We start from the raw sequence: 21,501 nt of genomic DNA, 5'->3' as shown, positions 1-21,501 counted from the left end.
TCTCACCTATCCTGCTAGACTTGGGGAGGGAGGGTTTATGTTTCAGCTAAAGCTGTTGAGAGTTGAGCATAATTGTACACTTCAGGTTGCCACTGTGTCAGAGTTAAACCCTGAAGCCCACCTCGTCATATCTATTTATATTCATACTAACTGTAGAGTAGGGCGGGATAGTTAAAAACATACTTACACACGTAGGTAGTGAGGCTAATTGTATTGGGGACGGGGACTTATCTCCTTCGTCGTCTCGATCTTCCAAGGTAAGAACACACCATATTAACCCCTACAAGGGCGGGCATACTTACCCCCGCTACACTACTTTATTATCATCATTATGATGGGATTAGACATAGGTGAAAAGACATCAACATTCTCATGATGCGCTCTGCACAGAAAAGTTGTTTTGATAATACATTTTCATGAAGTTAATATCAAACGAATGATGTAATTTGCACAAGTAGACTAGTAGATGTGCACTGTAGTGCAACTCTCCATTTGAAAAGCAAAATGTTTGTCTAAAACTGTGAATACTATTGTGTAGTATCGCCCTCTTGTAGGGGTGTAAAGGTACATGTATCCGTACCATACCGAACCATTTCAGTGTGTACCGTACCGTACCGAATGGCTGTGTAGTGTACCGAACGAATACACCGGTATGTTAACCACTAACGACCGCCCACCGGGGGCTGTTTTTTTCACAATCTAATATTATTATTATTATTAAAAAAGAAATGTACAAGTCGATTATTAATTTCAATATAGAATATTCGTTGACAGCCCTACAAGTACAATTAGTTACTGCACACTACATCACCCCTGAGTGGAACATGGAAAGCCAAACTTTCCCCCACTGTACCGAAAACCTGTACCGAACCTTGACTTCAAAACCGAGGTACGTACCGTACCGTGGTTTTTGTGTACCGTTACACCCCTACCCTCTTGTGATCAAAAGGTGTAACTTCATACTGAATATGCATTTCAATGGACAATGATGGAAATTAATTCAAATAAAATACTTGTTGTTGACTGATAAACAATAAAGCACCGCTAACTGACTGGCTGACTGGCTGACTGACTGACTGACTGACTGACTGACTGACTGACTGACTGACTGACTGACTGACTGACTGACTGACTGACTGACTGACTGACTGACTGACTGACTGACTGACTGACTGACTGACTGACTGACTGACTGACTGACTGACTGACTGACTGACTGACTGACTGACTGACTGACTGACTGACTGACTGACTGACTGACTGACTGACTGACTGACTGACTGACTGACTGACTGACTGACTGACTGTGTTTTCACATCCTCATGCCAGGGAAGTTGTTTCTCAGCCCTTCATGCCCATCTAGTCTCCCTCCCTGTTGCCTCTAAATTAAGTAATAGGGAACTATTCTCTGTGTAACCATGCAAACCTAAACACAGATGCCTTGCAGGCGTTTGCATAGCAGGCATCATCTCTCCCCTGTGTGTGTGCGTGTGTGCATGTGGAGACTACAGTACGGGAGTGTGTATGTCTGCGTGTGTGACTTGCATTAGAAGCAGAAATGAAAACACACAGCACCCCTCCACTGCACCAATTTTTTCTTTCATACGCCCCCCCTACTCCATCTCTCTCATCTCAGCCCATTCCTACAGTACATCTTCCCAGGAGCAGCCTGGCTCTCTGTAGTACAGTGTAAAAACTCTCGGTGTCCCGGTAGACAGGTCACAGACCAGCTGTAGACGTAGCATGACGACAGATAAATTAGTGGTACAGTTGTTTGCAATGTGACCTTCCCTCGACATTCAGGCCAACAACCGTCTTAAACCACAACAGCCTGAAAAACTACAAACTGACATGTATTGCGTGTGTGCGTTTATGTGTGTAGGCCTATGTATGTGTGCACGTTTGTGTGTGTGCACGTTTGTGTGTGTATGTGTGTGTGTGTGTGTGTGTGTGTGTGTGTGTGTGTGTGTGTATGCACATTTGTGTGTTTGTGCGTTTGTGTGTGTGTGTGTTTGTGCATCTGTGTGTGTGTGTCCGTGTGATGTGTGTTTTAATCTCCTGGATTATTAGTCTAATGAGATTCTGACATGTTGTCAAAACAGCTCATCAGCTGTGATGTGAATGAAATATAGACAAGCCCATAGTGCTGTGTTCTAACAGGATTACTAACAGACAGGCAAACAGACTAAAGTACCATGGCTGTGGAGTGTGAAGTGTGTGTGTGTGTGTGTGTGTGTGTGTGTGTGTGTGTGTGTGTGTGTGTGTGTGTGTGTGTGTGTGTGTGTGTGTGTGTGTGTGTGTGTGTGTGTGTGTGTGTGTGTGTGTGTGTGTGTGTGTGTGTGTGTGTGTGTGTGATTTTGAGTGTCTATGTGTGTGAATGTGTCTGTGTGTGTTTGTGTGTACATGCGTGTGTGCATGCCTGTATATAATATTATGTTGTGTATGTCTGAGTGTAAGTTTGTGTGTAATTATGATTTCCCCTGCGTGTAACAGTGTGTTTGTGTATGTAGGTTATGCACGTATATGTATTTGGAATTTCATATGTGTGTAACATCAGTTTGTGTGTGTGTGTGTGTGTTTGAGTGTCTATGTGTGTGAATGTGTCTGTGTGTGTTTGTGTGTACATGCGTGTGCATGCCTGTATATAATATTATGTTGTGTATGTCTGAGTGTAAGTGTGTGTGTAATTATGATTTCCCCTGCGTGTAACAGTGTGTTTGTGTATGTACTGTAGGTTATGCACGTATATGTATTTGGAATTTCATATGTGTGTAACATCAGTTTGTGTATGTGTGTGTGTGTGTGTGTGTGTGTGTGTGTGTGTGTGTGTGTGTGTGTGTGTGTGTGTGTGTGTGTGTGTGTGTGCGTGTGTGTGTGTGTGTGTGTATGTGTGTGTGTATGTGTGTGTGTGTGTATGTGTGTGTGTGTGTGTGTGTGTGTGTGTGTGTGTGTGTGTGTGTGTGTGTGTGTGTGTGTGTGTGTGTGTGTGTGTGTGTGTGTGTGTGTGTGTCTAGCGGTATGTCTGTGAGTAAAATCATAATGAGATGAACGTGACCAAACTCAATGAGTGCTGAAAGGGAATATTATATGGACATCACTAGACCCCAGATGTCCATCACTAATGCATGAGTCAGTGATTTATTGAACTTCTGTCTCTCTTGCGCGTGCGTGTGTGTGTGTGTGTAGTGTGTGTGTGTGTGTGTGTGTGTGTGTGTGTGTGTGTGTGTGTGTGTGTGTGTGTGTGTGTGTGTGTGTGTGAACGCGTGTGTGCTGTGCATGTATTGTGTGTGTGTAATTCCGCACTTTTTGCATTTGTATCCATGAGTATGTGTATACGAGCGTGCATGGGTTTGTACTTTGTGTTTTATCATTGATTACACCATGACCTGGGTGAATACTCAATTCTGATTGGCTGGAGGGGTGTTTTCTTTATACCGCACGGCTAGAGCCTCATCACAGTTCAAAATGAATGCGCTTGTTTCACTGTCTCAGCATTCAAATGGACCACCGTTTAACCCATAGTGTCTCTGACACAAGGTTTGCAACAATGTGGCTGAACATGTAGGACTACTACTCTATATTCACCCGAGTGTGCTTTGGCATCAGTGCGCTTGCATCACCATCCATGAATTGTTTTTCCACTGCTGTGTTACGCACTTACAGTTAATCTGTGATTACACACACAGAATATTTGGGGGGATTATTCTTTTTCCAAGACAGAGCTGGCAAAGCCGATTGGTGTGTGGAGAGGAGAGGCAATTTATTCCTGGATTTGCATAATCCCTTTCGCTTATCATGGCACATTCTGTCCTCGCAATTCAACTCGCAACAATGAATGTACTTGACGCTACGATTGACAGTGATATAGCTACCACCACGCATATTTGATGTGGAAAAAAAGTTATTGATTTGGGGATAATGAGATGTCCTGCTAGCAAGCCAGCCTTTCTGTCAAACAGACTGTCAGATCACTGTTTGTTAACCATAGACAAAGTTATTGACAGAAAGGCTTGCTAGCATAAAGTATAAATAACATATTTATTTATATTTTAATGTAGAAAAGATTAAGACATGTTTTTTTGCCTTTACTACTTTGGAAAGTGGCCAGGTATAAGGGTGTACACTCTCAAGGGGAGCGGTTATCGAAAAAGAATGCACCCGTGGGGTACATTATGATTCAATAACCTTACAGTTTGTTGTGTAATCTCCATTACATAATCAAATTAGGTAAAACTCACTTCCAATCTGCACAACCTCAAAACATGAGCTTAATTTTTCATTTGTGAAACTTTAATGTGTTCGGAAACCTTGCTTTGCTGGGATCTCTCTTTCTACCACACCTATTCCACATCTGTGTTCCTCTCTCTCTCTGTCTGTGTTTTGATTGAGGTTTGGACTGTGTTTCTGAATGAGTTTAGGACTGTGTTTTGAATGTTCAAAATCCCAACATTGCTGTACCATTCACACTACACCACATTCTTGTAATTGTCATCTCTGACATAGTGGTGCACACACTACACAATAAAGTGTAGACAAGGTTCTCCCTCTCACCCCTCCTTCTCTCTCATTAAAACGTGAAAACCTCTATTATACTCTCTCTCTCTCTCTCTCTCTCTCTCTCTCTCTCTCTCTCCTGTTCTCTCTTTATATCTCTCTCTCTCATTATCTCTCTCCTGTTCTCTCTTTATATATATCTCTCTCATTATCTCTCTCCTGTTCTCTCTTTATCTCTCACTCTCTTTCTATCTCCATCTGTATCTGTTTCTCTCTCTCTCTCTCTCTCTCTCCTGTTCTCTCTTTATATCTCTCTCTCGTTATCTCTCTCTCATTATCTCTCTCCTGTTCTCTCTTTATCTCTCTCTTTATCTCTCACTCTCTTTCTATCTCCCTCTGTATCTGTTTATCTCTCCCTCTCTCTTTATCTCTCTCTAATTCTCTCTCTCTCTCTCTCCCTCTCTCTCTCTCTCTATCTGCAGGTTGCCAATCTTCTCCGGCTCTTCCAGATTCCTCAGATTAGCTATGCCTCAACCAGCGCCAAGCTCAGCGATAAGACCAGATATGACTACTTTGCCCGCACTGTGCCCCCCGACTTCTACCAGGCCAAGGCCATGGCAGAGATCCTCAGGCTGTTCAACTGGACGTATGTGTCCACCGTGGCATCAGAGGGAGACTATGGCGAAACAGGCATCGAGGCCTTTGAACAGGAGGCTCGCATGAGGAACATCTGCATTGCAACCTCTGAGAAGGTAGGCCGGTTAGGAGGGAGACTGGTTCCCGGCTGTACATGTACCGCTACACTTCCCTCGCTTCATATCACAGCATTTTATATTACCTAAAATGTATGTAAAATTCCAAGCAACTTATTTGTCAAATGCTTACCCCGAAGTTGTTGAAGTGGTCCAACTTCTTAAATTGTCAACAAAGTGTCGTCTTCTGAGTGTTTGACAAGTAAGTGGCCCAGATTTCATGTTTAGGTCATATAAAATGCTTCTGAGTAAGTACAATTAAATGAGATACTGTCGCCCGGAAGATCTAAAGTTAATTTCAGTCTATGTTAATTTGCCCGACTGTGATATGAAGCGAACAAAGCGTATACAACCAGGAACCAGCAAAAGGAAGACTGGCTAGGATAATGGTAATCACAATAGTGATGACTATGAATGAATGAATGAATTTATTTAACAGATTGCAGAATGGGTACAATACAGTATGGCTCAATACATACAATTGTTAAGGGGATCCAGACCAGAGAAAGACGTTTGTCTTGTTTACATCAGGGTGACATTTATGACATACACAACATACATGACATTTATGGCATAGGGACAAACATGACATACAGGTATATAGTACTGTTACATTTGTGACATATATGATATGCAAATATACAGTACTGTTACCCATAGATCCTGACAGAGAGTATATACATATGATGGGGAGGAGACTGTACATTAGGAGGGGGTGGGTGGGTGGGAGAGAACTATACATACGGTGGGGAGAGAATATATACATGCGGTGGGGAGGAGACTGTACATTAGGAGGGGGTGGGTGGGTGGGAGAGAAATATACATACGGTGGGGAGAGAATATATACATGCGGTGGGGAGGAGACTGTACATTAGGAGGGGGTGGGTGGGTGGGAGAGAAATATACATACGGTGGGGAGAGAATATATACATACGGAGGGGAGGAGACTGTCTATCATTACTATGTATGAGATTTAGGCCCCGTTTAGACGGAAACGCTAGCAGGTGAATCCGCAAAAATATTTTTTCGGATGTGCCTTTCGTTTATACGGAAACAGTGTTTTTACGGGGTGAAACCGCAAAAAAGTGAGACTACCTTCCAGGGTGGAATTCCTAGAAACGCAAAAGCTTTGCGCTCTCGTCTAAACTGTTAAAACGTATAAATCTGATAAAACGATGACGAAAGGGTTGTCACGGCTCTGGTCGCGCGTACTGCTTACGTCACAGGTAGCAGGTATGCGCCAGTAGCCGAGACGTAAACAAAGCAAGTATGTCTGACTTATATCAACGGAGATCACCTGAAGGCTACATTGGCAGTACTTTTAACCCTTTCACTGCCACACGACAGAAGGTTAACCCTTTACTATCACACAACCGGCTGTCGTGTGGCAGTGAAAGGGTTAAATACACAAGAATCTGTCCCGCGGCGTGAGTGGACCCACTGTCTGTGAGTGACTCTGCTTTGGTGCAATCACATTCCCCATCCACAGTCTGCGAATCAGAGGCAGAGTAGGGCGGGTCTTCACAGCACGTCATGTGACATATGCGCCAATCGTGTGACAGTGGGGCTCCGTCGTCTCGAGTCGTTACAGCGTCGTCTGCACGCAGAATTCCATCCCAAAACGCTCGTCTAAACGTAAAATTTAAAGTGAAACCGCAAGATGACTTTTGCGGTTTCTGTTCACAAAACGCTCGTCTAAACGGGGCCTTAGACTACAATATAATAGAATTGAATAGCGACCTAGAATATAATAGAATTGAATAGAATAGAATAGAATAGAATAGAATAGAATAGAATAGAATAGAATAGAATAGAATAGAATAGAATAGAATAGAATAGAGAGGATGTGTTTGTTAAGGTCGTAAAAATATACACACGTACATCCATGGACAAAAAAAGGAAAAGTAGAGCCTGTGTGGCTGAAACGTTGGTCCATTAAAAGTAGAAGAAGAGTCTTCATCCTGAAGAAGAGCCTGTATGGCTGAAACATTGGTCCATTAAACTGAATCCACTTACTGTAGGTGCATCTTATTGAGTGTGCAGACTATTTTTCTATTTTTTTTATGTATTATAAATGAAAGCAACATGAAAAGAATCCCCTTTCAAAGATTGACATGTACTGTAATTAACCTCATGGCATAAAACACAGTCCAACCAATATCTATGGAAATGAACAACTCCAAAGCTATAAACCAACGATCCAAAATGCCTGGAGCTGCTCCATTGTGAATAGGAGACTGACTTCATGAACTCATGCAAAGTTAATCTGAACTTTTACATCTAAATGAGCTTTATATTATAGCGGTGCCATCAGCGCCCAACCAGAATCCTATTAGAAGAAATTCTTCCTGGAGATTGTCAATATCACTGTCCCGATCTTTTCCAATTCCTTTTTATGGAGCCTACAGTTCCGTGTGAAATCATACATACAGTGAATTCTGGAACAACACTTTACACACAAAATAATGTTTAATATTCACTGATACAAACACTTTCCTAGGTTGCATATTTAAAAGCAGAATTCAGCAGTATTTATCTCTAAATTGTTTACCAATTGTAATTTGTATCACTCACAAGTGAAATGAAAAACAAAAGAAAACTACTACAGTAACTTCTTACTGTCTTCTACTATCATGCACTCTTTCACTAATTAATCTTCCTTGTCTATATCACTACCTACTATACTAATATGTCTCTACACTACTATGCACTCAACACTGTAGCACCCAAGTTTCAACACTGTTTGATGAACATTGTTACTCAGCTAAAAGAGTTGTACCCTTCCCGCTGACTTGTTGTACAGAACTTGTAAGTCGATTTGGATAAAAGTGTCAGCTAAATGACAGAATGTAAATGTAAATTGAAGCTACGCTGTGCAAATGAACCTCTTCCTCTCCAGGTGGGGCGCTCCAATGCCAAGAAGTCCTATGAAGCAGTGATCCGCCAGCTCCTCCAGAAGCCCAACGCCCGCGTGGCCGTTCTCTTCCTGCGCAGCGACGACGCCCGGGAGCTGCTGTCAGCCGCCGCCAGGCTAAACACATCCTTCATCTGGGTGGCCAGCGACGGCTGGGGCGCGCAGGAAAGTATCGTGAAGGGAAACGAGGTCACCGCCGAAGGGGCCATCACCCTCGAACTGGCCGCCAATCCCGTACCTGAGTTCAATCGTTACTTCCTGAGTCTGGACCCGGTAAAAAACAGACGGAATCCCTGGTTCAGGGAATTCTGGGAGCAGAAATTCCAGTGCTCCCTGGGCGGAGGTGGGGGGGCGGGAGGAGGAGGGGGAGGAGTGGCGTTCGGAGACACGGGGACTCTCCCTCTCCCGCCCTGCGACAGGGACCTGTCGGTGGAAAGGAGTAACTTCGAGCCGGAGTCCAAGATTATGTTCGTGGTGAACGCTGTGTACGCCATGGCCCACGCACTCCACAACATGCAGCGGAGCCTGTGCACCAACACCACCAAGCTGTGTGACAGCATGAAGGCTCTGGACGGACGCAAACTGTACAGGGATTACATCCTCAACGTCAGCTTCACAGGTAAGACGGAAAGAGAGAGACAAGAGGGGAGTCGAGGAGAGACAGAGAGAGGGAGATTAAGGGACTTTGGGAAAGGGTGGAGAGAGAGTCTTGTGTCACTTTCAGAGAAGTGACGAGGTGGCCAAGGAGAAGGAACTACCCACCCCAGTTAGGACAGCCGAAACCCGTCCAATCTTTCGCTGTTGACTAAAGATGCACTTCTTCAACCATTATCTTTGATCCACTTTTTCTCCTTATTTTCTATTTTTCTCCCATCCCAATTTCGCTGTTTCCAATTCTCCCCTTCCCTGTCTTGAACGTTGCTCGCATATGCCCCCCACAGGTCGGTCGTAGGGAGGATAGAATCCTTGCATCACGTGTCCCCTCCGGTACACGAGGAGGCAGCCTGTCACATCTTTTCACCTGCCAGCGTGGACTCTCATTGGCGAGGTGTAACATGTGGGAGGCTCACACTACCCCCGCCATTTCCTGTCTCTGCTGTGCAGGCGTCCCCCAACCGACCTGTAGGAGTCGCTGTCCACAACGTCCAGATTACCACCCATCGACTTCCACCCGCTGACTCTGCCAATTGAGCCAGTATGACGGCCGGCCCAAGCCGGAGGCAACACCGACAGACGGATTTGAACCCGGTGTCTCTTGCGTTGGTCCCACCCAGCCGCCGCCCGTCTTCAACCATTATCTGAAATAAATTAAAAATGTATTAAAAAGATTTAAATAAATTAAACGAAATCTAACCCTAACTAACCTTACTGTTATGCACTTGTCCTAATAAACTAACCTACACTGTAGCACTCAACACTTTGATGAACATTGTTACTCAGCTGATAGAGTTGTGCCCTTCCTGATGACTTGTCGTACAGAACTTGTAAGTCGCTTTGGATAAACACATTACATTAAACCCTTTTGCTCTTTGGGGAGCATAGGTCATTCATGAAATCTCTCCAGCTGGTTCGGTGTTGGGCGATTTTCTCTGCTTCCTTCCATGATGTTCTTTTTTCCTTGAGATCCGCCTCGACAGACCTTCTCCAGCTGTTTCTGGGTCTTCCTGGCTTTCTCTTCCCCTGTGGGTTCCAGGTTAAGGCCTGCCTGGTTGTGTTGGAGGATGGTTTTCTCAGGGTGTGTCCAATCCAGCCCCATTTCCTGCGTTTGATTAGGGTTTCAAGTGGTTCTTGTTGAGTGGTTTGCCAGAGCTGTTCGTTTGTGATGGTGTTTGGCCAGTAGATTCCCAGGATGTGTCGTAAACATCTGTTTATGAAGGTTTGCAGTTTGTTTGAGGTTGCTTTTGTGGTTCTCCATGTTTCTGCTCCATATAATAGAACTGATTTGACATTGGTGTTGAAGATGCGGAGTTTGGTCTTTGTGGAGATGTGGTTTGAATTCCATGTTTGCTTCAGTATTAAAAATGTTGTTCTTGCCTTCCCTATTCTTGCTTTGATGTCTTTGTCGCTGCCTCCGTCCTTCCCCACGATGCTTCCCAGGTATGTGAAGGTGTCCACCTCGTCCAGTGCTTCTCCGTCCAGTTGTACGACCTCTTCTAAATTGTGTTTCATCTTCATCTCCTTTGTTTTTGCTTTATTGATGTGTAGTCCTGTGGTAGCTGCAATTGTGGCACGTTTTGTGAGTTTGGTCTGCATTTGCGTTTGTGTGTGTGAGAGGAGGACTATGTCGTCGGCAAAGTCCAAATCCTCTAATTGAGACCACATTGTCCACTGAATGCCCAGATTTTGTTCGGCTGTGGTTTGTTTCATGATCCAGTCGACTACCAGAAGAAAGAGGAAAGGGGACAATAGGCAGCCCTGTCTGACTCCTGTCTCTACTGTAAAGCTGTCTGTGAGCTGGCCGTTGTGTATTACTCTGCAGGATGATTGTAGGTACAGCTGTTGGATGATGGTTATGAACTTCGTTGGGATACCGTAATGTGCCATGAGTTTCCATATAGTGTCTCTGTCTAAACTGTCGAATGCTTTGTGGAAGTCGATGAATGTGAGGTGGAGAGATGTGTTCCATTCCAGGGTCTGTTCTATGATAATGCGGAGGGTGGCAATGTGATCTGTACATGATCTGTCCTGTCGGAAACCTGCTTGTTCTTCTCGGAATTCTTTGTCCACTTCTTTGGACAGTCTTTCCAGGATGATCCTGCTCAAAATCTTCCCTGGCACAGATGTGAGCATGATGCCCCTGTAGTTGTTACAGTCCTTCAGGTTGCCTTTTTTGGGGAGCTTCACCAGGTATCCCTCTGCCCAGTCGCTTGGCACCTTTTCTTTATACCAGATCTGTCCAAAGAGTTTGTAGAGTAGTGTTGTTGCCATTTCTGGGTCTGCTTTTATGGACTCTGGGGGTATTCCGTCAGGTCCTGGTGCTTTATTGTTTTTCAGTTTTTGAATGGCCTTTTTTATTTCTTGTTTATTGGGCTTGTTGGAATTGACCGGTAGGGAGTGTACCGCTGGATGGATGTTGGCTAGCGCTGTCTGTTTGGGTCTGTTCAGTATGTCTCTGAAATGTTCTGCCCATCTCTTCAGCTGAGCCTCTTGCTTTGTGAGTGTTTTTCCTTCTTTGTCTAATATTGGTCTGTCCGGAGTTTTGCGTTTATTAGCCAGTTTCCTTGTGATGTCGTAGAGTTCCTTCATGTTGTGTTGAGCTTTGGATAAAAGCGTCAGCTAAATGACTAAATGTAAATGTAAAATGTAATGAAGGAAAGGAGTTAAAGCACCCAGGGGATTGTTCTGTGTATACAGATACATATTATTTTTCAGAAGTGAAACACTACCATAGATTGAAGCTCATTTGAGTATAGAAATTCAAAGATTCTGTGGGTCCCATTCACTGGGACCCAGTCTCCCATTCACTGTCTATGGAGCAGCTCCAGACTTTATACCTGATGACATCACACGTTTTATTCTTAACTTCTCTAGTTTCTGGCTTTGGGGGAGTTTGGAGGCTTTGGATTCTTTGGAAATGAGGCTTGGGCGGAAAGGGCAAAGGTAACTTAGAGAGACATAGAGGTGAATGTGAGGGATGTTAATGGATGCACTGACACTGATAATGGTATAGTGTTGGACTGACACTAGATTCAAATATGGTGTTGGTATCAAAGAGTCATCCAAATACATACATATCCCATATCCCAAAAGTACAATTTTCAACATGTTTGGAAATCAAAAAGAATGCAACTTGATTTTCTTCAGTTTTCATACAAAGAAATATGTTATGTCATTTAATGGTGAAAAATCAATTATTATGACAATAGATTTTTGTCCACTGACTCCAAAATGATCCAAGTACATACTGTTCAGTGAAAGTAATAGATCAGACCAGTACTTGGTGACGGCCAATACCCAAACTTGGACTGTGGAGAATTGGTATCAGCAGTGGAAAAGTGGCATGGTTGCTGGTGCATCCCCAAGGGGTGTGTGTGTCTAATGGATGTGCATCTCGGTGCATCCCTAACAGAGGCCTCATTCAAAATTATCTCATGACCAACTCAGCAAGGTCGTCCTTCCCTTTACCCAGAGCATCCAAGCCACGCATCACAAAAAGTACCAAGACGAATCCTGTTAATTGCCATGTATTGTCAGCGCCAACTTGCCATTGACACACACATTAGCCGCGTGTAATTGATAACGACACGACAAAGTAGCTTTGACGACCGGGAGCCGCGGCTAAGCCATCAGCCATATTCTCCCCTCTCGTCCTAATGAGACTGTGTGTGTGTGTTATAATAGCTCGTACAGCAAGGCTGCCTGTCTGTTGGCGGGTCTCTGTGGAATTGCGAAAGGGGGGGAAGCAAGAGGATTGGCTTGACTGACAGGTGGGGTACAAAGGGGAGCGTTATAAATAAACTGTCTCTGGGACTGGCAGGGGTTTTAGAGGTGCTTATTCCTCTGCTTAACCATGACCAGGAGCCGACCTCAAAACAGCCTAATGAACTGCATCAAAAGTGCAGGTGGGGGGGGGGGCATCACGGATGGATGGATGGATGGATGGATGGATGGATGGATGGATGGATGGATGGATGGATGGATGGATGGATGGATGGATGGATGGATGGATGGATGGATGGATGGATTTATTGATGGATGATGGATGGAGAGAAGGAGAGAGAAGGATGAGTGTGAGAAGAGATAGTTGGAGGAGAGGGGGGGGAAGGTAAGAGAGAGCAGTATGGAAGATAAAGAGAGAGAGAGAGGGAGATAGAGAGAGAGGAAGGGGAAGAGGGAGCTGTGCAGAAGATAAAGAGAGAGGGAGGGATGGAGGGAGGGGAAGAGGGAGCAGTATTGAAGATAAAGAGAGAGAGAGGGAGGGGAAGAGGGAGCTGTGCAGAAGATAAAGAGAGGGAGGGAGGGAGGGAGGGAGGGAGGGAGGGAGGGAGGGAGGGAGGGAGGGAGGGAGGGAGGGAGGGAGGGAGGGAGGGAGGGAGGGAGGGAGGGAAGAGGGAGCAGTATTGAAGATAAAGAGAGAGAGAGGGAGGAAGGGGAAGAAGGAGCAGTTTTGAAGATAAAGAGAGAGAGAGGGAGGGAAGAAGGGGAAGAGGGAGCAGTATGGAAGAGAAAGAGAGAGGGAGGAAGAGGCAGTATGTGTGGGACAGTATGCGTCAGCAGAAGAAGATGATTCTCTTTGAAATTCCCCATCTTCATTTCTGCTGAAAATCAAAGAAAGCGCTGCTGTCTGAGAGGGAGAGAGAGAGAGAGAGAGAGAGAGAGAGAGAGAGAGAGAGAGAGAGAGAGAGAGAGAGAGAGAGAGAGAGAGAGAGAGAGAGAGAGAGAGAGAGAGAGAGAGAGAGAGAGAGAGTGAGAAGAAGCAGACCACCAGTTTGCGCAGATGATTCCTCACAGAGTGAAGACAGAAGGCTGGAAGGGAAAGAAAGAATCGGAAGAGAAGAGACGAGAATAGAAGAAAGAGAAGAGAATTGAGCCACCTCTGTCATCCTCAGTGTGATCATCCATCCCCTCACACTGTCAGCCCTATACTCTCCCTCCCGTTCGCACTGCCAATGTACATCCACGGGGCGCATGCAGTACCCCACACAGTACCCCACATAGTACCCCACACAGTACCCCACATAGTACCCCACACAGTACCCCACATATGACCCCACACAGTACCCCACACAGTACCCCATACAGTACTCCATACATTACTCCATACAGTACTCCATACAGTACTCCATACAGTACCCCACACAGTACCCCACACAGTACCCCACACAGTACCCCATACAGTACTCCATACATTACTCCATATAGTACTCCATACATTACTCCATACAGTACTCCATACAGTACTCCATACAGTACCTCATGCAGTACCCCACACAGTACCCCATACAGTACTCCATACAGTACTCCATATAGTACTCCATACATTACTCCATACAGTACCCCACACAGTACCCCATACAGTACTTGTTAGGGTTTGTAACCGACCGCAAGCGCAACGGCACAGAGAGAGTTGTTTCAGAGTTAGCCAAAGCAAGGGTGTATTTATTCTCAGAGTCACAAGATTGAATTAGGTTGAGCAACAGAACAAACGGGGAATCTGGCAAGTGAAGATTGTTGCGGCTCTGCAGATTCTCCCAGTAGGTGGTGGTGAGGAATTAGCTTGTGACGTCTGAAGCCGCTCTGCAGATCCTCCCAGCTTTCACTCCAGGTGGATCGGAGAGAGAGAGAAATCTGAGTTAGCCGAGCGCACAACCGAAACAGAGAGGTGACTGATCCAAATAAATATCCAAGTGACTTGATCTTCGGTGTAACACACACAGTTAGCAGTTAGCAGCAGTTAGAGTCCAGAGAAAAAACAATACGGTAATCCAAGGTGTAAATCCAACACAAAAAATAGGTGAGAACAGTATAAACAAAAACGGGATCTCTTCGGTGTTTCACAAACACACAAAAAACTGGTGATCCAAAAAGAACTGTTTCCAAAAACTCACCAGAGCGCAACGCGTAAAGCGGGCAGATAAACGAGGCGCAGCTTCGTACGGGGAATCAGGTTCTCCACAGGGATTACTTCACGAAAGTCCTGGGGAGCAACAGACAGGGAACAGCGACGGGAAAGACAGGCAAATGCAGGAGTATATTCAAAACGATCCAACATCGATATTAGGGGGATCAGGGTATATAAAGCCACAGGGCGCTGATGACAAGCTGTGACAGCTGCGGGATGAAATTGATCATTGCTCCAGAAGCGTGTGGTGGGGAATGCAATTAATCAACAAAGTACCTTAAAGGAACGGAGCGTGTGGCCGGGAACGGACCAATCATCACAGTACTTTAAGAAGCCTGTGGTGGGGAAAGAACCAATCCTTACAGTACCCCCCCCTCCACGGGAGCCACCCGGCGACCCACTCGGCCCCGGCCTGCCCGGACGGGACCGAAGGAAGCCGGCGATCAGGGGCACTGGAGAGGGGGACAAAGACAGAGGACCGGCGAGGGAGGCCGGAGACGGGGACTGGGGCCCGACAGCGGAGGCCGGGCACGGGGACAGAGGACCGGCGAGGGAGGCCGGAGACGGGGACAGAGGACCGGCGAGGGAGGCCGGAGACGGGGACTGGGACCCGGTGAGGGGGCTGGACGGCACCTGAAGACACTGGGCACGACAGGAGGGGCCCCAACCCCTGATGGTGCCGGAGGACCAGGCGACGTGGGGCTCATGCAGCGCGAGCCAAGGCCTGCCCAGGACCACAGGGACAAGAGGAGAGCTGGTGATGAAAAACTGGAGTCTCTCAACGTGGTTACCAGCAATGGTGAGAAGGACTGGACAGGTGCGTTGAGTGACGTCAGCCAGGCAGCGATGATCCAGCGCGAAGACCTCCAAGGGCCTCTCGAGGTCCTCAAGTGGAATGTTGGCCCGGGTGGCATACCCAACGTCCATGAAACTCCCATCAGCACCAGAGTCAATGAGTGCACCCACCGTCGCCCGCTGGTCCGCCCAGGCTAGGGTGACGTCCGCCAGACGGTTAGGTGGTGCACGGGTGGGGGAACAGGAAAAACGGCTCACCAGGATCTCCCGGGGTCCCGGCGAGCCTGGTCTTCTTGGCCGGGTAGGGCAATTGGAGACACGGTGTCCATCCCGGCCGCAGTAGAGGCAAAGGCCGGACCTGAGCCTGGACTCCCGTTCGGCCGGGCTAAGGCGGTTGCGTCTCAGCTGCATGGGTTCCTCCTCGGTCACGGCTCGGGAGGGAAAAAACCCACCAGTCACGGAGGGGGCAGGACGGTCAGCACTGTAGAGGCGGCCGCCGGGAAAGGGAGCCCCTGAGCGGAGGTCAATGGCACAGTCGTAAGGCCGGTGAGGCGGAGAGACCTGAGCCCTGGACTTACTGAAAACCTCCTCGAGGTCGTGGTACTCGGGGGGTACGTCTGGGGTACTGAAAACCTCCTCGAGGTCGTGGTACTCGGGGGGTACGTCTGGGGGTCCCCGTCGTGCTCGCCCACGCCTTCTCTCCCGGAGGCGTCCGTCGATGCGGATAGCGAGGCTGATCAGGCCCTCGAGAGAATCGGGCTCCTCTTGGGTCGCAAGCTGGTCCCTTACTGCGTCGTTGAGCCCCCTCAGGAAGGTGAGACGAAGCACTTGATCGTTCCAACCGCTCTCCGTTGCGGCCAGTCTGAACTCCAGCGCGTAGTCCCTGACACTGCCACTGTCCTGCCGGAAGGTGCCCAACCGAGCTCCTGGGTCCCGGCCACGGGCTGGGTGGTGAAAAACCCTGCGGAGCTCTGCCACGAAGTCTGGGTAGGAAAAACAGAAAACAGCCCCCGTTGCCCAGGAGGCAGTAACCCACTGTGCTGCTTGGCCCATGAGCAGGTTAGTCATGTAGGCTACTCGGGATCCCTCTGACGAAAAACGGCTGGGTTGATGATGGAAGAAGACCAACTCACATTGCATGATGAATGTGGCACAATCCTCGAAGTTACCATTGAACAGACGTGGTTCGGAGAGACGGGGCTCCCGAGGTGCGAGGTCTGCCGCGGGTGGTGAGCTGGCCGAGACTCCTGGGACAGGTGGGGTCAAAAGCAGAGTGTTTAATGATGAACGGAGAGCCTGAAGCTGGTGCAGAGCAACAGCCTGCTGATACTCCTGAGTGCCAATGGCATCCAGAATAAGCTGGACCTCGGCCCGGAGGTCCTGTAAAGTGGCCGCAACCGCACCCAACTGTTGGGTGTGGTCGTTGACCAACTCGATCTGGACCGCCAACGCTGCCCTAACCCTCTCTGTGTCGGCTGAGGTTGTCATGGTTGGATCGTAATGTTAGGGTTTGTAACCGACCTCAAGCGCAATGGCACAGAGAGAGTTGTTTCAGAGTTAGCCAAAGCAAGGGCGTATTTATTCTCAGAGTCACAAGATTGAATTAGGTTGAGCAACAGAACAAACGGGGAATCTGGCAAGTGAAGATTGTTGCGGCTCTGCAGATTCTCCCAGTAGGTGGTGGTGAGGAATTAGCTTGTGACGTCTGAAGCCGCTCTGCAGATCCTCCCAGCTTTCACTCCAGGTGGAATGGAGAGAGAGAGAAATCTGAGTTAGCCCAGCGCACAACCGAAACAGAGAGGTGACTGATCCAAATAAATATCCAAGTGACTTTATCTTCGGTGTAACACACACAGTTAGCAGAGTCCAGAGAAAAAACAATACGGTAATCCAAGGTGTAAATCCAACACAAAAAATAGGTGAGAACAGTATAAACAAAAACGGGATCTCTTCGGTGTTTCACAAACACACAAAAAACTGGTGATCCAAAAATAACTGTTTCCAAAAACTCACCAGAGCGCAACGCGTAAAGCGGGCAGATAAACGAGGTGCAGCTTCGTACGGGGAATCAGGTTCTCCACAGGGATTACTTCACGAAAGTCCTGGGGAGCAACAGACAGGGAACAGCGACGGGAAAGACAGGCAAATGCAGGAGTATATTCAAAACGATCCAACATCGATATTAGGGAGATCAGGGTATATAAAGCCACAGGGCGCTGATGACAAGCTGTGACAGCTGCGGGATGAAATTGATCATTGCTCCAGAAGCGTGTGGTGGGGAATGCAATTAATCAACAAAGTACCTTAAAGGAACGGAGCGTGTGGCCGGGAACGGACCAATCATCACAGTACTTTAAGAAGCCTGTGGTGGGGAAAGAACCAATCCTTACAGTACTCCATACATTACGCCATATAGTACTCCATATAGTACTCCATATAGTACTACATACATTACTCCATACAGTACTCCATATAGTACTCCATATAGTACTCCATATAGTACTACATACAGTACTCCATATAGTACTCCATATAGTACTCCATATAGTACTACATACATTACTCCATACATTACTCCATATAGTACTCCATACATTACTCCATATAGTACTCCATACATTACTCCATATAGTACTCCATACAGTACTCCATACAGTACTCCATACAGTACTCCATATAGTACTACATACAGTACTCCATACATTACTCCATATAGTACTCCATACATTACTCCATATAGTACTCCATACATTACTCCATATAGTACTCCATACAGTACTCCATACAGTACTCCATATAGTACTACATACAGTACTCCATACAGTACTCCATATAGTACTACATACATTACTCCATACAGTACTCCATACAGTATTCCATATATTACTCCATATAGTACTCCATACATTACTCCATACAGTACTCCATATAGTACTCCATACAGTACTCCATATAGTACTCCATACAGTACCCCATACAGTACTCCATACATTACTCCATATAGTACTCCATACATTACTCCATATAGTACTCCATATAGTACTCCATATAGTACTACATACATTACTCCATACAGTACTCCATATAGTACTCCATATAGTACTCCATATAGTACTACATACATTACTCCATACAGTACTCCATATAGTACTCCATACAGTACTCCATATAGTACTCCATACAGTACTCCATACAGTACTCCACACAGTACCCCATACAGTACTCCATATAGTACTCCATATAGTACTCCATATAGTACTACATACATTACTCCATACAGTACTCCATATAGTACTCCATACAGTACTCCATATAGTACTCCATACAGTACTCCATACAGTACTCCACACAGTACCCCATACAGTACTCCATATAGTACTCCATACAGTACTCCATATAGTACTCCATACAGTACTCCATACAGTACTCCACACAGTACTCCATACAGTACTCCATATAGTACTCCATATAGTACTCCATATAGTACTACATACATTACTCCATACAATACTCCATATAGTACTCCATATAGTACTCCATATAGTACTACATACATTACTCCATACAGTACTCCATATAGTACTCCATATAGTACTCCATACAGTACTCCATATAGTACTCCATACAGTACTCCATACAGTACTCCACACAGTACTCCATACAGTACTCCATATAGTACTCCATATAGTACTCCATATAGTACTACATACATTACTCCATACAGTACTCCATATAGTACTCCATATAGTACTCCATATAGTACTACATACATTACTCCATACAGTACTCCATATAGTACTCCATACAGTACTCCATATAGTACTCCATACAGTACCCCATACAGTACTCCACACAGTACCCCATACAGTACTCCATACATTACTCCATATAGTACTCCATACATTACTCCATATAGTACTCCATACAGTACTCCATACAGTACTCCATACAGTACTCCATACAGTACTCCATATAGTATTCCATATAGTACTACATACATTACTCCATACAGTACTCCATACAGTACTCCATACAGTACTCCATACAGTACTCCATATAGTATTCCATATAGTACTCCATACAGTACTCCATATAGTACTCCATACAGTACTCCATATAGTATTCCATATAGTACTCCATACATTACTCCATACAGTACTCCATATAGTATTCCATATAGTACTCCATACAGTACTCATTATAGTACTTTATAGTACTCCATACATTATTCCATATAGTACTCCATATAGTACTCCATACAGTACTCCATACAGTACTCCACATAGTATTCCATATAGTACTCCATACATTACTCCATATAGTACTCCATACAGTACTCCATATAGTACTCCATATAGTACTCCATACAGTACTCCATACATTACTCCATATAGTACTCCATACAGTATTCCATATAGTACTCCATATAGTACTCCATATAGTACTCCATAGAGTACTCCATATAGTACTCCATACATTACTCCATACAGTACTCCATATAGTATTCCATATAGTACTCCATACAGTACTCATTATAGTACTTTATAGTACTCCATACATTATTCCATACAGTACTCCATATAGTACTCCTTATAGTACTCAATACAGTACTCATTATAGTACTTTATAGTACTCCATACATTATTCCATACAGTACTCCATATAGTACTCCTTATAGTACTCCATACATTACTCCATAAAGTACTCCATACAGTACTCCATATAGTACTCCATATAGTACTCCATACATTACTCCATATAGTACTCCATACATTACTCCATATAGTACTCCATACATTACCCCAGTTTAGTATAGTACTTCCATATAGACTTCGCAAAATCACGGTTTAATCAGTATCACTCTGTGTCTGAGAAGAGAGATGGTCTGGTCTAAGGAGGAGACTGGGGCTGACAAATGCAGATCGGGGAATCCCTTGTGTCATATGGACTAAGAGAGGTTCAAAATGTTCCGTTAGCGTCATCTGAATCAGATAGATAAAGCAATGGTTTTATCCAGATTATTTGATTATTTATACTTCCACTAAATGTATTAATCTAGCTACTAACTGGGGAGACAAATTACACATAAAGGAATATAGCAGGACGATCGGTTACAATAGTTAACCTCACGTTGAACAGGGATTCCCAGTTAAACGGGTTAGCTGCTCAATCTCCGAAAGCATTGGAACAAATGTCCAAAGATGTTATTTGGACAAACTGACTACATATTTGTAATCTAAATGGGTACATTCCGAACTACACCCCTTAGCTGTGATATAATAATAGGGTACGCACAAGGTCCTTGAAGTGCTTAAAGTGCTTGAATTTTTACAAAAAAAGTCAAGGCCTGGAATTCCTTGAAAACAGCCAATTTTTTAACAAGGTGCTTAAAAAGTCCGTGCAATTCAAATCAACCATTCCCATTGAATGTTTTGTTCATCCATGATCAAATTGTTCTGAATCAAGTTTTTTTTTTTCTGTTTTAATAAAATCTGATGATGATGATGATGATGATGATGATGATGATGATGATGATGATGATGATGATGGTGATGATGGTGGTAATGATGATAATGTTGACAATGATGGTGATGATGATGATGATGATGATGATAATGATGATGATAATGATGATGAGGTTGATGATGATGATGATGATGATGATGATGTTGATGGTAATCATGAAGATGAGGACAGGGATAGCTTCGGATGACTGTGATGTGCGGTTTGCCTTACCTACAACTGTTCTACATGTTGGCGCTGTTCTACATGTTGGTTTATCCTTCTCCGTTAGGAAGGTGAGCTGAGGTTGAATGTGAGGTATGAATACTGCAGCATCCTCCGCTGCAGTGCTCTCAGTCTGAGCTGTAGCAGACGGAAAACCAAGTGTTCAATGTTGTGTGTCTCCCTCTCTTGCACTCTCTCTCTCACTCACTCTCTCTCTCTCTTTCTCTGTCTCTCTCTCTCTTTCTTACACTCTATCT

At 45.2% G+C, this 21,501-nt stretch overlaps 1 protein-coding gene across 1 annotated transcript in view; it reads left to right on the top strand.

The window, feature by feature from the left end:
* The window catches only part of grm3 (glutamate receptor, metabotropic 3), a gene marked incomplete at both ends in the record, with an annotated part of 157,364 nt that overhangs the window by 15,314 nt on the left and 120,549 nt on the right, over positions 1-21,501 (top strand). The window contains 2 exons of the mRNA XM_084334567.1: positions 4,977-5,246; positions 8,146-8,779. Coding sequence (XP_084190693.1) covers positions 4,977-5,246; positions 8,146-8,779 — 904 coding nt within the window. The remainder of the gene's footprint in view (positions 1-4,976; positions 5,247-8,145; positions 8,780-21,501) is intronic.

Source organism: Notolepis coatsorum (assembly GCF_963971535.1).
Source record: "Notolepis coatsorum genome assembly, chromosome: 18".
In the NCBI taxonomy this organism is placed as follows: Eukaryota; Metazoa; Chordata; class Actinopteri; order Aulopiformes; family Paralepididae; genus Notolepis; species Notolepis coatsorum.
The sequence above is the reverse complement of the archived record's forward strand: the minus strand, read 5'-3'. Positions and strand labels throughout refer to the sequence as shown.